An 18,985-nucleotide genomic window follows, 5' to 3' on the forward strand; every position below is an offset into this window, starting at 1 on the left:
AGCTCCAGTATTTCAACCTAGCTGGATAGTTATCCACTACCTAGAAAGGAGGTGATCTTATAGAAATATACAGAAGAGTGTTAAGGGAGAAGGTAAGTGAGAATATTAATTTAAATTCCAACAATTGGTTCAAACTCGGTAAATTTAGGATGGATATCAGGAAGCACAACTTTAGTGTGAACATCTGGAACAGACTTCCAGATGTGGTAGTCAAAAACCCTAGAATAAATTAAGAAATGAGATGCTAAAATGGATGGGGGGGATTGTAGAGTCTTTCTGGGTGGATGAAAGGAGATGGGCCAAAAGGCCTTCCTCATCTGTAATTATCCTGTTAATTGCAATTACTGAAGCCAACCCTGGCTGTCCAGCTGAAGATCAACACTTGGATACCTTGGTTTGACCTCTTATATCAGAAGGTAGCTAAGCAGCTACTGAAGCCTTGGGACATGTGGTCTTTTATTTGGAGCTAGGGGTTCTCAGAGTATCCTTGCCCTGTCTCAGGGGCCACTAAATGTGACAATCAATATTGTTGGCGTCTTTGGGAACAGACCATATCTGAACTCCATTCTAAGCTGCAGGTACTTTTTTGTTGAAGAGGCATAACACTTACATACTATATGGAGGGGGGGGGGAAATAAAGAGAAACATGCTTAAACTAGTACAGTGTATTCCTGTTAGTCAGGTTTTGCTTTATAAAATTCAGCTGAGTTAGTCAGATTTCATAATTTGAATAAATCAGCATTGGTGTTCTTTCCACAATTTCAATTTGAATTAAAAGAATTTCAATTAAGTAACTTCAAATTAAAAGAACATCTGCCTTCAATGCTGCATCAATGCTCCTTGAGCAATGGCTCTTAAATTGCTCCCAACACCAAGGACAGACCAGTTGCCACCAATACGTCACCATTTTGCAAATATAGCTCAAAATGCATTCTCCTAGTCAGAAAGGGCAAAATCATAATACTGCTTTTAAGCAGATGTCCAACATTACTCAACAAAAGTCCTATTGACATTATCCTGGTTTAAAGCATTTCTCCAAGCAAATCTGATGCTTAGGACTGGCTCCTGCTGCATCAGCAAGGAACATAAAGATGGTGGGTGCCTCGTGGATTCATTCTATTGAATTTTTGGAGATCTTGAAAGAGCAACGCCGATCAAAATCAAGACACGGTGGCAGCACGGTGGCATAGTGGTTAGCACTGTTGCCTCACAGCACCAGGGACCCGGGTTCGAATCCGGCCTCAGGTGACTGTGTGGAGTTTGCACATTCTCCCCGTGTTTGCGTGGGTTTCCTCCGGGTGCTCCGGTTTCCTCCCACAGTCCAAAGATGTGCGGGTTAGGTTGATTGGCTATGATAAATTAACCCTTAGTGTTAGGGGGATTAAATACGTGGGGTTACGGGGATAGGGTGGGATATGTGTTGGTGTAGGGGTTACGGGGATTGGGTGGGATATGTGTCGGTGCAGGCTCGATGGGCCGAAATGGCCTCTATCTGCACTGTGGGGTTTCTGTGATTCTGTGAAGACTGAGTTAACTGAGTATCAACTGTTGTGCAGGCCTCAAGTCAGCTGTCAGAACATTGAAACAAAGGGAAAAGAAACTTAACTTTTGCAAGTGCAGCAACAATGACTTTGCAAAATCAAAGTCTCCTTGGAAGCTAGCAAAAAACTAAATTAAACCTGCACAGGAAAGAGTTCTGCTAAAGAATGGGCAAATAATATTAATCACGGATAGGAACCGTTAGAATTGCTACCAACTTTAGAGAAAGAATGGAGTGGTATGATGGAATGGGGATACAACAACATTGACCAAGACTGCTCTTGCATGATGCTAACATCTGAAAGCAATAGTGCCCAGAATGGCCGATTGGCAAGTATTCATCTGTACAGAGCTCGGATGAACGTTAACATTCTTAGTCAAGTTTATGAAAGCTTGCAAGTATCAACCTGTTCCTGGAGTATCATGCTGATCACTATTCTCCCATTTGAAACATTTGGGCAAGTAGTTTATTTTAAATGAACAAACATAGCTATCCATTTAAACAGAATCCAATGTCAACATAATGAAAAGGAAAGCAGGTAAGCTACACTATATTCTGTATTATTGACTTAACTAAAGCCAACATATGTACTTCACCAATATGGTGACAGTTTACAAATGCATTCAACACTTACCACCAAGAGAGGCCATTTTCCAGCTGGACACATGTATATAGGGCACAACAATATAAAGACATAATCTTTTCTCCTTGCAACTCTGGAAAAATTTGGGCACTGTGCTCCAGTTTAGAAGCTACAGAACATAACGTCTCATCTACCCATGTGGCAACCTAAGACAAAAAGTACAAGCATATATTGCAATCATTTTGGTAGAGAAATGTACAGCCTCCCCTTCCAGAGTTAAGAATTGCCCCATATAATATACCCACACACAGGATGTAGTTGATTCCCAAAATTTTGATGTACACGAAGATATTCATTGCAGCAACAGATCACAAATGCAACAGGCGCTTAAAACACTTGGTTCGTATTGTTTGCTAAACACTAAAAAAAACTCTAGTATTCATCTGTTTGCAGTGAAAAAGATGTTAACTATTGGTTAAATGAGAAGCTCCAATTGCAAATGAGTAACGACATCTTCCAGTGTAACACTACGCTATAGAGACCAGACAGTACCAGAGTCAGTACAGATCTGTACCTCATTTGCTGATTGTAGCCCGAAGAGTGGTTAGGGCACTATAATTGACTACAATAAAAAAGGTAGGAGATTCCTACCTGATTGCTATCTAGTGGATCTGGTCAGAAAGCGCAAATATTTGGACAGACAAGAATGAGGTTCAGCTGCGGTATCCTCCATAGTCAAATAACCTCCCAACACAATGCATCAGCTCACACATGAAAAATGATCCACTTGATAACCACAGGTTGCTGGCACCCATGGAACTATAGCCCAAGCAGGAGTTAGCACCTTCAGGTAGGAGGGGAGAAAACTGGCACAAAAATGCACATGTAATCTCTTGAAAAACTGCTCCACTAAATATAGTGTTATTTTGGCAAAAATTAAGCTACTTTATATTCAAGTAATTTTATGCAATCCAATCAGTTGTGTGAGACAGGAACTATTACATATTGATTGCACATCATCTCCCAGGCTGTTACTCATAGCCACCTAGCACAATGGATCCAGCTTCACCAGATCTCTGCTGGGTCAGCATATGAAACCTTTTGCTAAAGCAAAGTGCTGTGTGGAAATAGAGAACACATTGTGGCATCTCAACCCAATATATGCATGCCTTGCTGACAAGAATGAACTGAAATGATTGCTACAGGGAAGGAGTGTGGTGAAGGCAAGTAAGGGAGGGAATAAAGAGGGAAAGGAATCCAAGCAAATGTCATTGAAAACAAAGCTTTCATTTTCAGAAGGTACCTTGAACAACCAGATTAAACACACTCGACTTCTAGACATCACACCAAATTGGAGGAAATTTTTGTACAGTAATTATTTCCACCCATCTTTAAGTAGTTAATCAAGAAGCACAACTAAAACATCCAAAACAAAATCCCAAACTACAGAACAGCCTAGGAATTATTTAAAACCAGATCTGTATTCAGGACTAGCCCAACAAAGCCATTATGAGCATGCAAGGAACAAAACAGAGTTGGTGACAGTCTGAAAAAGAGATAACTTATCAGCTTCCACGTCTAACAGTTCAATTATACTCACTTTGTTGTTCTCTGTAGCAACTGTGGCTCTAATACTATTAGCAGCCAGCAGGACAATCTTCTCATTGGTTAAACTTAACTGTGTGGTTCGAGGATGGTGCACAGAGGGATTCTTTAGGGGACGGAGAAGATTTTAAAATTCAGTTAGCACGTAAACAACAATATGCAATTAGACAAGAATCAGAGGTAAAGTGAAGCAAAAGTTAAAATATTCATACCTGTGCATTTCTATAAGGTTCAGATTCATTCCACTTCCATTGATACAATTCACCTTTGCTGCTTACAGCTACAAGCTCAGAGTACAGGGCTCCGATCGCTACAAATTTGGTGCCATCCTGAAAAAACACAGGATTTGATTACATTTACTTGTCCAGGATTTGCTTCAACTGCTCTGCAGAATCCAGTTTTCTAGCAGCAAATTTTGTACCGGTTATTATGGTACATCCTCTGACCCACCTGGCGATTTTGTTTAACCTGAACTTGCATGATTCAGACCAAAATGAAACTTAACACTACAAATTTTAGAGGCAGAAGAATTATATCCATGAAATATTAGCCTCTATTGTAGCTAACAATTTTGATGAGTCAAGGCAGACCTCAGCCATTAACAAAACTAATCAAGTCCCATATGAATACTTCAGTTAAATGTCCTTAAAGACCAAGTCTTCCGGAAACTCATGGACCATACCAGTGATCTAAAACATCTTCCCCACAAGCAACAAAAATATTTACCTCTCCCCTGACAAAGTAATGTTGAAGTTGCAATGGTAGTCATAACAAAATGGATGTGGCACTCGACCCTTTCAATCTCTTCACTCATATCACGCACTTCCACAAGCTGTAAATTGCCTAATTTATTTCCCACCTCAAATTAGAATGCGCAGCAACAGTAGGATCCTTTTAAAAATCAACCATTACAAATAATGATAATTCTTTGCTATTTTCTATCCAATTTGGCTATACAGGTAGACTACCCTTTATCCGAACTTCCGAAAACCGAAACCCTCTAAAAACCGAAGGTTTTTTCGGTCAGCGTAAGTCGTGCGCACGACATGACCAGAGTGGCGCACGACTTACAGGCCTAGCCGGGTAAGGGATAGTGTAGCATTTTTCCGCACTTCTGAAAACCGAAATCGCTCAGCGTAAGTGTACCAGCCTTTATCCGCACATCCGAAACCAGAAAACCTCTGAAAGCCGAAAGTGGCGCAAAGCATGACTTCTGAAAACCGAAATCGCTCAGCGTAAGTCGTGCGCACGACCCCGACCCCCACCCGAACCCCGCCCCCACCCCACCCCTTCGGATAAGGGATAGTGTATCCTTTATCCACACTCCTGCAAACCGAATTACTCTGAAAACCGAAGTGTTTTCGCTCACCTTCCGAAATCCGAAATTTCCCGAAAACCAAAACATGGCTGGTCCCGAGGTTTTTGGATAAAGGATAATCTACCTGTACTACATTTTTGGTTAGACAGTGAGCGTTAACATTTTGTGGTACTGGCTGGTTGGACACTTGGAGCGGAATTAACATACAGGCCTGTTATACAACACATTTTCAGTTTTGGTCTTGCAGCCACTCAAACTGTGCAGTGTAATTTGGGTGCAAACTAGCTAAAATCAAATTTAAACAAGCGCTGAGTTATGCCAGGATAGAGGCTTGTACCACTTCAGCTTTGCAACTGTAATAGGATTTAAGTTTTTAAAAACACAAACTTAAACATCAGCAGCCGATTACTTAATTGGCAGCAAGATGCTACCGAGTTGTGCTCCATGCCCGCATGCTCAATTTCCCTTGACTAGAATGTGACATGAAGCCAGTCGTATTACTCAAGCTGCCAGCCATGTTTCAAACTAGTAAATGCAGTATATTAGAATCACTATCATGTTTAACATGCATTCAACTCCTTGGTCCAATCAGAGGCTCAAAAAAAATCCTTTATGGTGACCATTATGCTCAGATTGTGTTTAAGAAATAAAATAATGTACACATTCAAAACTGTTACTGAATCGTAGTGCCACTTCCAAAACCTAGGATTTAGCTTCAGTCAACCAACGCATTTTTAAAAAACTCACCCGATCAGGCCACCACTGCAGTTCCTCTCCCAAGGAGACAGGGCTTTGGACCGGAAGGCTTTTCTTATCCAAGCTCGATTCACCTTCTCGGCTTGTGGAGCCTCGTTCATTATCAAATGAGGAACCATCAAGCCATCTCCTTTCGCGCAAGCGTAAAACTGACTCACGTTCACGCAACAGATCGGAGTCTCTCTCTAAGGGAAGAAGGAGAACTGGTATGCAATGGGGTCACACCAGTGGAATAAAAATAAGCCAATCTCTAGGAAAACCCTCCACAGTACAACTAAAAGCAGTGTTACACAAAAGCTGTGGATAACAACCCTGCACTAAGCCAAATCAAATAGAATGAAGACTACTACTGAAAAAGGAGAATCTCTTCCAAAGTATCTCAACTAATTATTTTCTCCTCCCCAATATATTAAAAAAAAATTCTAATTTTAAGGTCTACCCAAGCTACCTACCATTCCCTGGTCAAGAGGACGGGCAGCCAAATGCCTGCCAGGATACTGCCAATGCCTACTTGTAAGTGACTGCTAGAAGGTGTTTAAGAGCACAGAAGTTGAATGTTGTCTGGTAACTCCCTCATTTCTTGGAAGGAAGACCCTCAATTCCACTCAAACTCTCTTGCCCCTTTCTATTTCAGGCACAAACAAGAATTGAATTTTAATTTTTAAGCTTGACATGCAAAATTACACAAGTGAATGCCAAAATGAAAAATGTAATATTTTGAAAATATCTGCAAGGGTGAAGTTTGAACAGAACAGCAAATTGCATATTTTTTCTTGTTTTGCACATCCAATAGAAACCATTTATCTTGAATCAGTTATCGTTGCACCACCCATTATTTTCTTCATTAAAGAAACAGCATCTTCAACTTTGGATCTAGATCACTTGAACATACCAGTTTTCACAAGGTGACACTTGTACACTTTAGACTCGTGACAAATGGGCAAGAGTTTGTCCATTACCTTTCTGTCCTGGGACACTGTACATGTAGCAATGCAGGCCAAAACCAAATATACTGATTCATCACTGCCCATGTTACTGTATACATCTCACTGCACTAATTGAAGTAACGGTTTGATTTATAATGTGGAATAAGCATGCAATTAACAATATTTGATATTTCACAGTTGTGCCATGATTTGAATTTATAAAGCCTTTTCTTTCCTGCACCTTACCATAACCATGAATATTTCACTTTTAAAACAGCAACACTTCTTCAGGATGTAAGCCTACGTCAATGATTATAGTTACTAAGACACCAGTGTATCAATGACCAAATAACGTTCCTTATCTTTTTCAACCAATTACCCAACTTTAGAAGCATTCATAATCAATTTGTACTGATTTTCACCCGAACACAGACTTGGAAACTCAGTTTTCTGAAAATTGTAGTTTGTGTGAGGATCAAGAGATTTGATTTAGTGTACAACCTGTAGGTGCACAGGGGCTGCATCTGATACCATACATTTCTCCAGCACACCTGCAAAAAACTTGTACATTTAACTTAAAAGAATCTAGGCAAATATTTAGAATATTAAAAAAATTAAGTGTACAAGTTTCTGTAAATTAGAATTTTTCTCTCCTGTCCAATTTCTACTATAAGACAAAGCATACTATTTTGTTCTTGTAGAAGACCTTGGGCAGGCCTCAAACTACAGTATCCAGTTTTGGTCGTCTCATATGCTGGGTTATACCGAGGCTTTGTAAAGGGTGCAGAGGAGGACCACTAGACTAATTCCCAGTTTAAAGTATCTTAGTTATCAAGTAGGCTAAAAGAGCTCTGGGACTCTACATTTTAGAGAAGCAGAGACTTGGGGGTGATCTGATCGAGGTTTACAAAATGATGAACAGAATAGATGGTGTTCAACTTCAGAGTTTTCTCCAAGTAGAGGGGTTAGGGAGGACCAGGATCACAATTTTAAGTCATACAAGGCCAGATCTAGGTTAGATGTCAGGAGATGGCCAGAGAACAGCAGGCCTCTGGAACAGACTGCTGGCGGACCCCGATTCGCTGAATTCCTTCATGCAAGAGCTGGACCGGTTTCTGCCTGGGGTGGAGATCACCCTGTACAAAAGGTAGGTAACTGTATAGAATTCTCAGGGCCAGCGTGAGTTCCTGGACTGGTTTTGATCGCTGGTGGGGCAGGGGGCTGGAGAGAGGAATTTTCCAGTTTTAACCCACCACCCCCAATATTGGCCTGGGGTTTTCACCCCTCCCAGGAGATCACAGTTTTGGGCAGGGCACAGAGTGTATATAGGTATCACAATTGCATGGGACAGGCTGGATGGACCAGAGAGTCTTTTCCTGTCAAGTCATTGTTCATATGTATGTACACCTGGGAAATGCCAAGTTTCTTTTTAGGTCTAGATTTAAAAAATACCAAAGAACTCTAAACCACAACTAGTAAAGAAAGCAGACCACTTGATCACAGAGTTGTGGTTAAAGCAAACTCCTGTGTAAATGTAGAAACAGATAGCAAAACACCCTGAAATTGTGTCTTCTAGTAACACCATTAGAGAGTGCTCAGAGATGAGAGGAGATTAGTACGGGGTAAAATAATTTGCTCAAGTTTCGCTGTTAACAATTTATCATGGAGGGATTTTGAAAACAGTGGCAAATTCTAGGTTTCTATCTTATACTTGCTATTGGAGATATACCTAATTATCTGGTTTATCTACAGCTTACCAAAAAAAAAAAATTACACTACATTATTCACTACTGTTACCACCAGAAGCAAAATACAATTAATTTTTGAAAAGCACAGGATAAAGAGGCAACACCTAGAAAGACACAAAAGCTTGCAAAATGATCTTGGCTTCAAAATACCTCTTGATGAGCCTAGTCTGGAGAGAGAAGAGCGACGGAAGGAAGGATAACCAAAATAGCTGATATCTTCAGAAAACATAGCATCAGCATCTATGATGACACTCGGATGTGCAGAATGGATATCTGCATCCAGCAATGACATAAGATCCTCTGAGAAGGGAACATAGCAATGTCAATAATATCAAAAAAATTTCCCAAGTAAATTTGTTAAAACAAAACACATGCAATAGGAAGAATGTAGTTGACATTAATGAGTAGCATACATTCCTCCATCAATAAAGGAAAAAACATGAGCATCTGAACGGAACATAAAGGATCTTTGTTACAAACGTTCTCCGTGGTAAAATTTACTATACACTTTTAGTACAATATTATTTTCAAATGATTGAATATGAATAGTATTTCTTACATTGGAATATTACAAGGTGCCCATCCATGTTATTTGTAGAATCAGTAAAGCAATTTTGAGACATGGGGAAATTATCTCTGAAAGACTGCAGTTATTTTACACACAAAATGAGTTGTAGAAAGAAATTTCAAACAGCAACTTTCGTCAGACAAGCTACACATCAAGATCTTTCAGAGGGGGAATGGGGTGGGGGGGTGAGTTCTATGATTTACAACACTTTTTCTGAAACAGCAATCTGAGACAGATGTGAATTGATAGGGATATGGATTGGTACTTTACATGTGACCCTCAGGCTCCTTGATACGCACTTATGCGCCCTACAAAAACAAAAAACTGGTCACGCTGCTGCAGGATATTGCCATTTTCTCGTTTCACAATTCTAGGTCAGCTAATAACACCAGAAGAAAAAACAAGTCTGAACCTGAAATTCCAGTATCAAGCTCACAAACCTCCAGGTAAATACGATTCACTTGCTGTATCATCACCATCATCTCCATCTTCATCATCACGGCTAAGTAGGTTGTTTACAGCAAGGTTGACATCCAAATTAGTCCTCTGTAGTTCCCGGATAATAACACTTCTAGACTTGCCTTGCAATACAACTTGTGCCTGTTTACAAGAGAAAAGACTAAACTGTAGTATAGAATGGAGAATTCAGTTTAAAATAAAAATGTGAAACACTAGTTAAGATCAGATCTAATTAACTTTCTAAAAGTTAAAATTTTCATAAGATGTTTACAAGATGGCATCAGTTCTCTAAAGTAAGAACTGCCATCTTAGTTGCTGTTTTTTCAACTAAAGAAAGCATCCAAGTAAAGATGAAAACTAGAACTTTGATGTCCAGACACTAACTTTAATATTTAGCTATTTTAAGAATTCACTTACTGAATTGGTCTAGCCAATATTATCAAGAATCAAGTCTGTAAACAGCTCAGCTGTCTAACTATCCATTTAACTAGGTACAAAACCTCTTAATTCATTCCTGGGATATGGGCATTGCTGGCAAGGCCAGCATTTATTGCCCATCCATAGATGCCCTTGAGAAAGTAATGGTGGGCCTTCTTGAACTGCTGCAGTCCCTGCGGTGAAGGTACTCTCACAATGTTGAGAAGTAGGGAGTTCCAGGATTGACAGCGATGATAAAGGGTGTTCTTAAATATTTCATAAATATTCCTGAAAAGATGGATTATGCTACTGGCAAACACTAAAATAATGCATTCAAGCAATAACTTTAGCTGAAAATGCCCAAGGCCAAAAATAAACGATGCCTCTCTTTCAATTATACATGCATCTTTCAGACATCTGTACTACCCATTTAGCATACAAGTGCTTCATGTTGCACTTACATTACAGAACTGCTCAACGATATAGCCCAAGTATCCTGGCTACTGGGGCATTCACTACGTTTATATTGAAGGGCAGATTCCATAGCACTGGAAAACCATAAAACATGCATGCACAAACTAGCACAGATGGAGTTGCTCAAGTTGCAGTTCACGGCATCATTTTCTGGCTACCAGACCTTCCCCATTAGCTAGGGAAGATGAGCCAAATGAAATTCTGCATTGCTGGGCTTGATGAACAGGGTGAGTCAACAGCCAAAGAGGCGGTCTCTTCCCCTAGTCGAACCATCAATAGCAACCTATTTTGGTTAACATCTCGGCCTCTAGAGGAAGCACCAGCACTTCAATTTCTTACAGCATTGCTGCTGAAACCAGAGCTCCTGTCAAGCAGGAGTGCTGTAAAATTAAGTGAAATGGTCAACAATCCATTTCTGTCCCAGTTGCCATGACGGTGGGATTATGCTCCGTGAGCACATCACTTCCAGTTTACCCAAGGGATGACAGAATCTATAGGATACACGTTAGAATGAAAACTGAAATTCTGCACCGCTTTGCATTACACCTACAGTTTTCATCAAATTGGCTCAATGACAGCATGAATGAGTTCAAAAAAGCATCGAAAGTGAGAGATGTTTAGCACATTGATGTTACAGTGTATATGATTATTGTCACTATTAACTCACTAGCTCAAGTTCACTGTTAAATTACCATGAATCCAAAGTCATTTTTATTCTTAACATACTTATTAGAATCAGAGAAATTTATGGCACAGAAGGCAGCCATTCGGCCCATCGTCTGTGTGCTGGCCGAAAAAAACCTATCCAGCCTAATCTCACTTTCCTGCTCTTGGTCCTTAGCCCTGTAGGTTGCAGCAATTCTAGTGCATATCCAAGTACTTGTTAAATGTGATGAGGGTTTCTGCCTCTACCACCCACTCAGGCAGTGAGTTTCAGGCCCTCACCACCCTCTGGGTGGGAAAAGTTCTCCTCAACTCCCCTCTAATCCTTCTACCAATTACTTTAAATCTATGCCCCCTGGTTATTGACCTCTCTACTAAGGAAAATAGGTCCTTCCTATCCACTCTCCTAGGCTCCTCATAATTTTATACACATCAAATCAAGTCTCCCCTCAGCCTCCTCTGTTCCAAAGAAAACCCCAGCCTACCCAATCGTTCCTCAGTTAAAATTCTCCAGTCTTGGCAACATCCTCGTAAATCTCCTCTGTACCCTCTCGAGTGCAATCACATCCTTCCTGTAATATGGTGACCAGAACTGTACGCAGTACTCTAGCTGTGGCCTAACTAGTGTTTTATATAGTTCAAGCATAAACCTCCCCCCCCCCAACCCTTACATTCTATGCCTCGGCTAATAAAGGAAAGTATCCTGTATGCCTTCTTAACCACCTTTTCTACCTGCCCTGCTACCTTTCAGGGATCTGTGGACATGCACTCCAAGGTCCTTCTGTTCCTCTACACTTCAGTATCCTACTATTTATTGTGTATTCCCTTGCCTTGTTAGCCCTCTTCAAATGCATTACCTCACACTTCTCCAGGTTGAATTCCATTTGTCACTTTTCTACCCACCTGACCAGTCCATTGATATCTTCCTGCAGTCGACAGCTTTCTTCCTTCACTATCAAACACGGCCAATTTTTGTATCATCTGCCCCCCTACATTGAAGTCTAAATCATTGATATATACCACAAAGCAAGGGACCTCGTACTGAGCCCCATGGAACCCCACTGGAAACAGCCTTCTCGTCACAAAAACACCCGTTGACCATAGAAACATAGAAGATAGGAGCAGGAGTAGGCCATTCAGCCCCTCGAGCCTGCTCCGCCATTCAATGCGATCATGGCTGATCATCCAAACTCAGTACCCTGCCTTCTCCCCATACCTCTTGATCCATTTAGCCTTAAGAAATATATCCAACTCCTTCTTAAGTATATTTAATGAATGAATATATTTAATGAACCATTTGCTTCCTGCCACTGAGCCCAATTTTGGATCCAATTCGTCACTTCTACTTGGATCCCATGAGCTTTTACTTTTCTGACCAGTCTGCCATGTGGGACCTTGTCAAAAGCCATGTTAAAATCCATGTAGACTATATCAAACGCGCTACCCTCATTGCCCAATAGTATGAAAAACTGCAGGAAAACTGCTAATCCCTGGAGTATATCAAGGCCATGTTACCAAACTTTTTTTGACTATTCGAGAAGAGCCAAGCACTGCACAGTACCCAGAAGTAGTGGGAAATTTAAAAAAATGTAGTGATTCTAACTTTGAGCACAATTTTGCACGTTATATAGCATTTGCTGTAATAAATAAAGGCAGAAAGAATTTGAAATTATATTGCAGCTTTCGTTACCTCAGGACGTCCCAAAACACTTTATAGCCAATGGTACATTTAAGGGTAGTCACGGTTGTAGGGAAACACACAGACAGCAATGAGATAATAGCCACATAATCTACTCTATTAATGTTAGTTGAGGGATAAATATTGGTCAGGACACCAGGGAGAGCTTCCCTTCTCTGAATAGTACCATGGGATCTTTCACATCCACCGAGCAGGGCCCCAGTTTAATCTCACACACACACACACACACCACCACCCCCCCCCCCCTTGCACTCTGCCAACTTCCAACAGGGAAAACCTCATTGCTGGCGCGGAGTTGGGCTAATTGCCCACCAACTGCCCAGCTATTACACCTGAAAATGTTACAGCTGAAATCCAACTATTAAACCTCGCCATTAGTAATTATGCAGGTGCTGCTAATCATCTCGATCACACTTCTATTATCTGGAATTGAATGCTCAATATCATACCTTTAGAATTTGTAGCTCAACATTTCAAGTTGAGCCATTGCTCTTAAGGTCAAATTCATCCTGTCTCAACCCCTGCTCACTGAATTTCAGGTCCCATTCCCCAAAATCTCTCATCAGTGCCAGCTCAATTTACATTGTTTGAAACACATTCAGCCTTTACTTGGCCCAATGGGATCAAGTCCCTTGCATAGCCCAATGCCAAATGGAGCACACAGGACAAATACCTAGCAGTTGCTGTCATATTACCTGAGAGATAAGTTCCTCTGGAATGACTGATGCTGGTATAACTGGCTGTGGTTGGCTTCCCAAAAGTCCAGATCCTCGATCACGACCAGTACGTATCACTCTAGTCTGTCTCCTTGAATCTCTTGCCCCTGTTGATGATCTTCCTGAGGCCCCGCCGCTCACTCCAGAACTCCAACGGCTCCTGAATGTGTAATTCATGAAGTCTAAATTAGTTAAACTAGTATAACTGGAATTAGAAAGGGATGAAAGCGAAGATTCATACAAGAAACCTGTAAACACCATGAGAGATTAAAAAGTACAAACCATCTTTAGAGATGCTCCAGGAGCATTTTATACATAATGATTTACCCAGAAGCTTCATAACTTTTCAATAGTAACAGGTAAAATGGTTAAAATAATGCATTCTAGATCAGCCAACCGCAGTTTCTAACAAGTGCTTTACTTAGCCTCGAAAAATGAACTGCAAATATGAAATTCAAACATGCATGGGGAACTTTGGTCAAAATCTGTTACTCAACAATGGGTATATCAGTCAGTGAATCCAGTAACAAAAAAACACAGCTTTGTAATTGGTTGTAGGGGGAGGGAGAGTGGAAAAATTTATGACAAACTAGCTTGAGAAAGTCTTGGGAGTTTTTTTTTTTAAGAAATGTGCCTACTAGCTATATTTCTGTATCGTGTCCAGCTAGGATAAACGGAATATGCAACGCAAATACTCCAACATCTCAAGGGGCAGATTCTTCCAGATGGAGGGGAATCTTGATTATCTGTCTTAATATGGGGAGGTTGGGGGGACCAAGGCCACCCTCAGAGGATATTCAAAATTGGCAGATAATGGAGTCCTCAACTCTTTTGTAAACTTATGTTAGACTGTTTTTATTAAAGAATTCTGGTTGTGTTAAGTTTCAAAAATATTCAGATGCATAGTCAAGGTGCCATGGTAATGAGAGAATGCACAATGTAATAGTCAATGTAATTGAACCTGCATTGCATATCAGATGATATCCAACTTCATTTCAAAAGACTCCCTAACCAGTTTTTCTTTACAAATGTGTACTATTTTAGCTACCTTCTCAAGATCCCAGTATTTTTCTATAGTTCATAATGACAGTAGATTTTGGCAGCTGAAATTTCCATTCTAGTACTTCATTGACAGGTATACCCATATTTTAGTCATGTTAAATCCCATTTCACAGATCATTTACAATGCTTCACAGTTTTAATTGTTAATGATGCACACTAAACACTTCAAGTCAACAGTTTGCATATGAACAGCATAAAGCATCTATTGCTGCGCAAATTTAAGGTGAGTGGCAGTGTTAGAAAAGCAGTCACCAAGATCCCCATTCATGAATTCAAAAGAATATGCTTGTGCAAGTACCATTTCATTGCCACTATGTGTCCAACTGAATTGTTAACACAGTAATTGGTAATGTATGCTCATAACATTTAGCAGCAGAAAGCCCATACACAAGGGGAAACCAAGCAACCCATTTTAGCCGTGAGGAATGATAAGTCACATTCCTGAATGCACCAATGACATGCACTATAAATAACAGCTAAAATTTACAGCAAGCAGTTTTCAAAACAATTTTTAACCACCCTAGTAATGCACATTTCTTTGGCACACGGGTTGACTTATAGGTCATGTTGACCTGGAACCCTGCCAAAACTTACCCAAGGGGGTTGCCTGCCAGTCTGCCCAGAGCATCAGAACCAGACAGAAACCATGGGGAATCACTACTCCTGCCTGGCCTGGAAGTCCTTCCTGTGCCTGAACCACTGCTCAACTTTGAACTGGAAACAAAGATGGGAGATGGGTTACAACACAGGTATCCCAAGCCTTGCAGCTCAGGGACTTTACATTTGCTGTAACTGGTGAATGACCAGCCAGAGCAACACCCTTGGGCAATTTTTAGCATTCAAAATTTATACCGATTTGTTACTTTTTGTGGCTCGCTGCCCAATAAAAAAATTAAATAGTATTAAAAACAAATTCTGCCTTTGCATTTAAATGGAAAGTTTCCTTTCTTTTCAGCTCAAGGCAATGTTGCAAACTACTTCTAAAATCAAAATTTGGAAAAACTTACAATTAAGCTTATATTTTTAAACAAGTATAACTGGACAATATGCAATGTACAACTATTCAAAATTAAGTATCTCCATTTAGTTCGAATACCCATTAGCTCTAAAATAAAATTTTCATTGTCAGGAAATGGCTCATTAGCATGGCTAGTTGTCAGATGTCACCATGATCTTATAAATCTTAATTCATAGTGGACTTTATTTAAAAAAAAGTAGCTGTTTACAATTTTGTAAACATTTTTTTTGGAAGACTGAAATCTGTCCAGAAAAAAGTGACCTTCAAATATGAAGCACAATTTGGGATATGCTTCATTTTCAGATTAGCAGAGAACAAAACCTAATCAGTTCCAAAGTTGTTGGCGTACAATGCATCACCATTTTGCAGCCATGTGTGTGTCAGGAACAACCATCTTTAATACTTGAACATTTGTACAAGCAGCTTAAGATTGCTAGACATGTTGTAATAAATCATAGCTAAACTTCAAAGCAGACACTATTGCTGCAATGTGCAGTTGTGTATTTAAGCAAGACAGAGTTTGGTCAGATGGTACAAGATCTTTCATAAAACAAATTTAGCCAAAATGTGTCACCTAATTTTAATTCTACAATCATGATAAAAAGCACAAAATTGACCAGAAAGGTTTTCTTGAATCAAAACATAATGGGAATAAACAGAATAGTGCATCATACATTTAATGCCAGATTAGATTACAATTTTATGGTGATCAGTTAAATGAAAAAATAAAAAGTTCAACTGCAAAGTTCTGTATAAAAAATAAAAGCTACACACTATGTATTGGCCTCCCTTCAATGCTTACATGCACATGTAAAAATTACTGGTATACTACCAAAAAATGTCAGCACTGAATTTGCATGCAGATCTTAAAGAATTACATGTTTATATACACCTTTTAAAACATGGATAAACTGCAAATTAAGCATATACAGAGATGACCAAACCAAAAACAAAATCAGTGGAAACAAACTTACCCATCACTAGTATCGGTTTTTCCCAGCTCCAATCTGTCCGGTTGAACAGCAAAGCTAATTCTGCAGATGCGGCCATCCTGGGGTGTGGAGGCGAAAGAAAAGAGAGAGATTCCAGCATGAAATACCATAAAATTGTGCACTGAACTTCAAAACATGCGATTTCTTTAACACAGCTAAAAATTAAAAATAAATTGTAATTACACATACTACTAAAGCCAAAGTTTTCACTTAAGGGAAGACAAGTGAATCATTAATGTCGTTAGCCAAATAATTACAACCCATTAAGCTATCAAGATTCAATCAATGCATTTGTGGCACATTAACATTAAAATTTCTGGACTTGAAAACATTTTTCCAGCACCTTCAGCAGTTCTATACTGAAACCATGTAGACCTTGCCCCAGAAACACACAGTTTATAAAATGATTGAATTAGAAGGCAAAGCTTGATGTGCATTTTCAGCCAATCACCACACTGTTGAACAGATCTATTATGCCATAAAAACCACCAGTACACCAAAACAATTTGCTTTGTGCAGTTTTAAGCTTCCCCCGTGTTACCAGAGTCATTTTTTTGGTAAGACAATATACCAATATAGTGCATGTTAAATCAAACGACAGTTATGGCAACACGAGTTTTCACATCTGAATTTTGGGCTCATCAAGATGAGTGATCAGTACTGGATAACAGAACACTTCCTACATCAAACACCTGCAAGCTTCCCTCCAAGTCACACACCATCCTGACTTGGAAATACTTCATCGTCACTGGGTCAAAATCCTGGAACTCCCTCCCCAACAGCACTGTGGGAGTTTCTTTTACTTCCGACTGCAGCGGTCCAAGAAGACAGCTCACCACCACCTTCTCAAGGGCAATTAAGGATGAGCAATAAATGCTGGCCTTACTAGCGACATACACATCCCATGAAAGGATTAAAAAACCCACCCAGGTAGAGTAGTTGGATGCAGGCTAAAGACACTATTCCAACATGCTTCAGTCCCCAATCAAACTAATACACGGGTGCAGAAGTTTGTCTTTGTGGGTCACACAGTGGAGTGTCATGGAGCCTTGGATATCACATATAAAGTTTAAATTAATTTCGCTGTTAAAGTGCATACATGTCAAGATGCTAACAACAGATTTTAGTTGAGATTTAGGATTTATTCAAGAATGAGGCAACAGTGCTAAACAGTCCTTTACAACCTTCCAAATCCATAAAATTCACAGCACAAAGAAGAAATCTAAGCACAAACAGAAGTGAATTGCCTGGGTTTGGAGGGCTGATTGCTGGGCACATATCCCTTGGGCTGCACGCTGTACACGCCTATATTAATGCACTATGTTGACATTTGTGTTTTTCCCACAGCCATCTTCCAGCCTAAGTGAGACTGTTAATTTAGTAATTGCATGTAGTTTTCTATCCTGAACCCTTTCTCACTAGGAACTGAATGAAAGATTGCTCAAACTCATGTCATGCTAGGCAGCAGAAAGATTTGTATTGCTGGGCTGAATTTGAACCAAAGTGAATTGTCAGTGTCTAAAATCCACTGCTCCACCCAGCTCCCATACCTGGCATTTCTGATATTCTCACTTTAGATGTCAGGAATGGCAAGCTGCATATGAAAACTATTTTAAAAATCCTGTTCATTTGCTTTAAGAAATTGTTGAAATTTGGATTTGTTGTCAAATCTTGGTTCTTGTCTGTAAAGTTCTACCAAAAACATGGATTGACAAACATACATACCAATCAATGCAACCTGCATTTCCTTTGAGTTTTACGGTGGAAAATACTTGATGAGTTGCAGCTTTGAATTAAAAAATAACCTGCAAAAACTTTAATCCTTTCAAAAGTAATTCTTGTACTCTCATCCCTCTAGAGAAAACAGCAGCCTTAGAGGAAAACTGGACAAGTGATAATCCCACAGCAGGTCTTTTGCTACCACAGCTCCTCAACTAACACTGAACAGCTAGCCTTCAATTATCAATGGCTATTAGTGAAGCTGCAATAGTCTTGATCCAGAAGGCATAGGTTAGGCAGCAGTACAGGTCCTATAAAAACAGATTGGAAGAGCTTCTACAAGTATGTAAAAAGAGAGTAGCAAAAATAAGCGCTGGTCCCCTTAGAGGCTGAGACAGGAGAAATTATAATGGGGAATAAGGAAATGGAACAAATATTTTGTATCTGTCTTCACAGTAGAAGACCAAAAAATACCAAAAGTAGTGGGGAACCAAGTGACTAATGAGTGAGGAACTTTAAATAAATAAAATCAGTAGTTGTACACCCCTACATTAATGCACTATGAAATAAGATCAGTAAATAAGATCAGTAGAGAAAAAGTACTTGGGAAACTAATAACACTAAATGCTGACAAATCCCCTGGGCCTGATGGCCTACATCCTAGGGTTTTAAAAGAGGTGGCTGCAGAGATAGTGGATGCATTTGTTGTGATCTTCCAAAAT

The 18,985-nt window shown here is 39.8% G+C and overlaps 1 protein-coding gene across 10 annotated transcripts in view; it reads right to left on the bottom strand.

Annotated features, from left to right (window-relative positions):
- ubr5 (ubiquitin protein ligase E3 component n-recognin 5) overlaps window positions 1-18,985 on the bottom strand; it is a 167,358-nt gene that overhangs the window by 119,731 nt on the left and 28,642 nt on the right. For 9 of the 10 annotated variants that reach the window (XM_085993475.1, XM_085993473.1, XM_085993472.1 and 6 more), the window contains 9 exons: window positions 16,527-16,603; window positions 15,129-15,248; window positions 13,452-13,632; window positions 9,485-9,644; window positions 8,627-8,776; window positions 5,794-6,005; window positions 3,941-4,057; window positions 3,724-3,834; window positions 2,175-2,329 (listed from right to left, as the gene is read on the bottom strand). In XM_085993475.1, coding sequence (XP_085849601.1) covers window positions 2,175-2,329; window positions 3,724-3,834; window positions 3,941-4,057; window positions 5,794-6,005; window positions 8,627-8,776; window positions 9,485-9,644; window positions 13,452-13,632; window positions 15,129-15,248; window positions 16,527-16,603 — 1,283 coding nt within the window. The remainder of the gene's footprint in view (window positions 1-2,174; window positions 2,330-3,723; window positions 3,835-3,940; window positions 4,058-5,793; window positions 6,006-8,626; window positions 8,777-9,484; window positions 9,645-13,451; window positions 13,633-15,128; window positions 15,249-16,526; window positions 16,604-18,985) is intronic. The other variant, XM_085993479.1, reaches the window with a different exon arrangement.

The sequence above is a fragment of the Somniosus microcephalus genome, chromosome 7 (assembly GCF_052327205.1).
Source record: "Somniosus microcephalus isolate GS21.2 chromosome 7, FLI_Smic_1.0, whole genome shotgun sequence".
Lineage (NCBI taxonomy): Eukaryota > Metazoa > Chordata > Chondrichthyes > Squaliformes > Somniosidae > Somniosus > Somniosus microcephalus.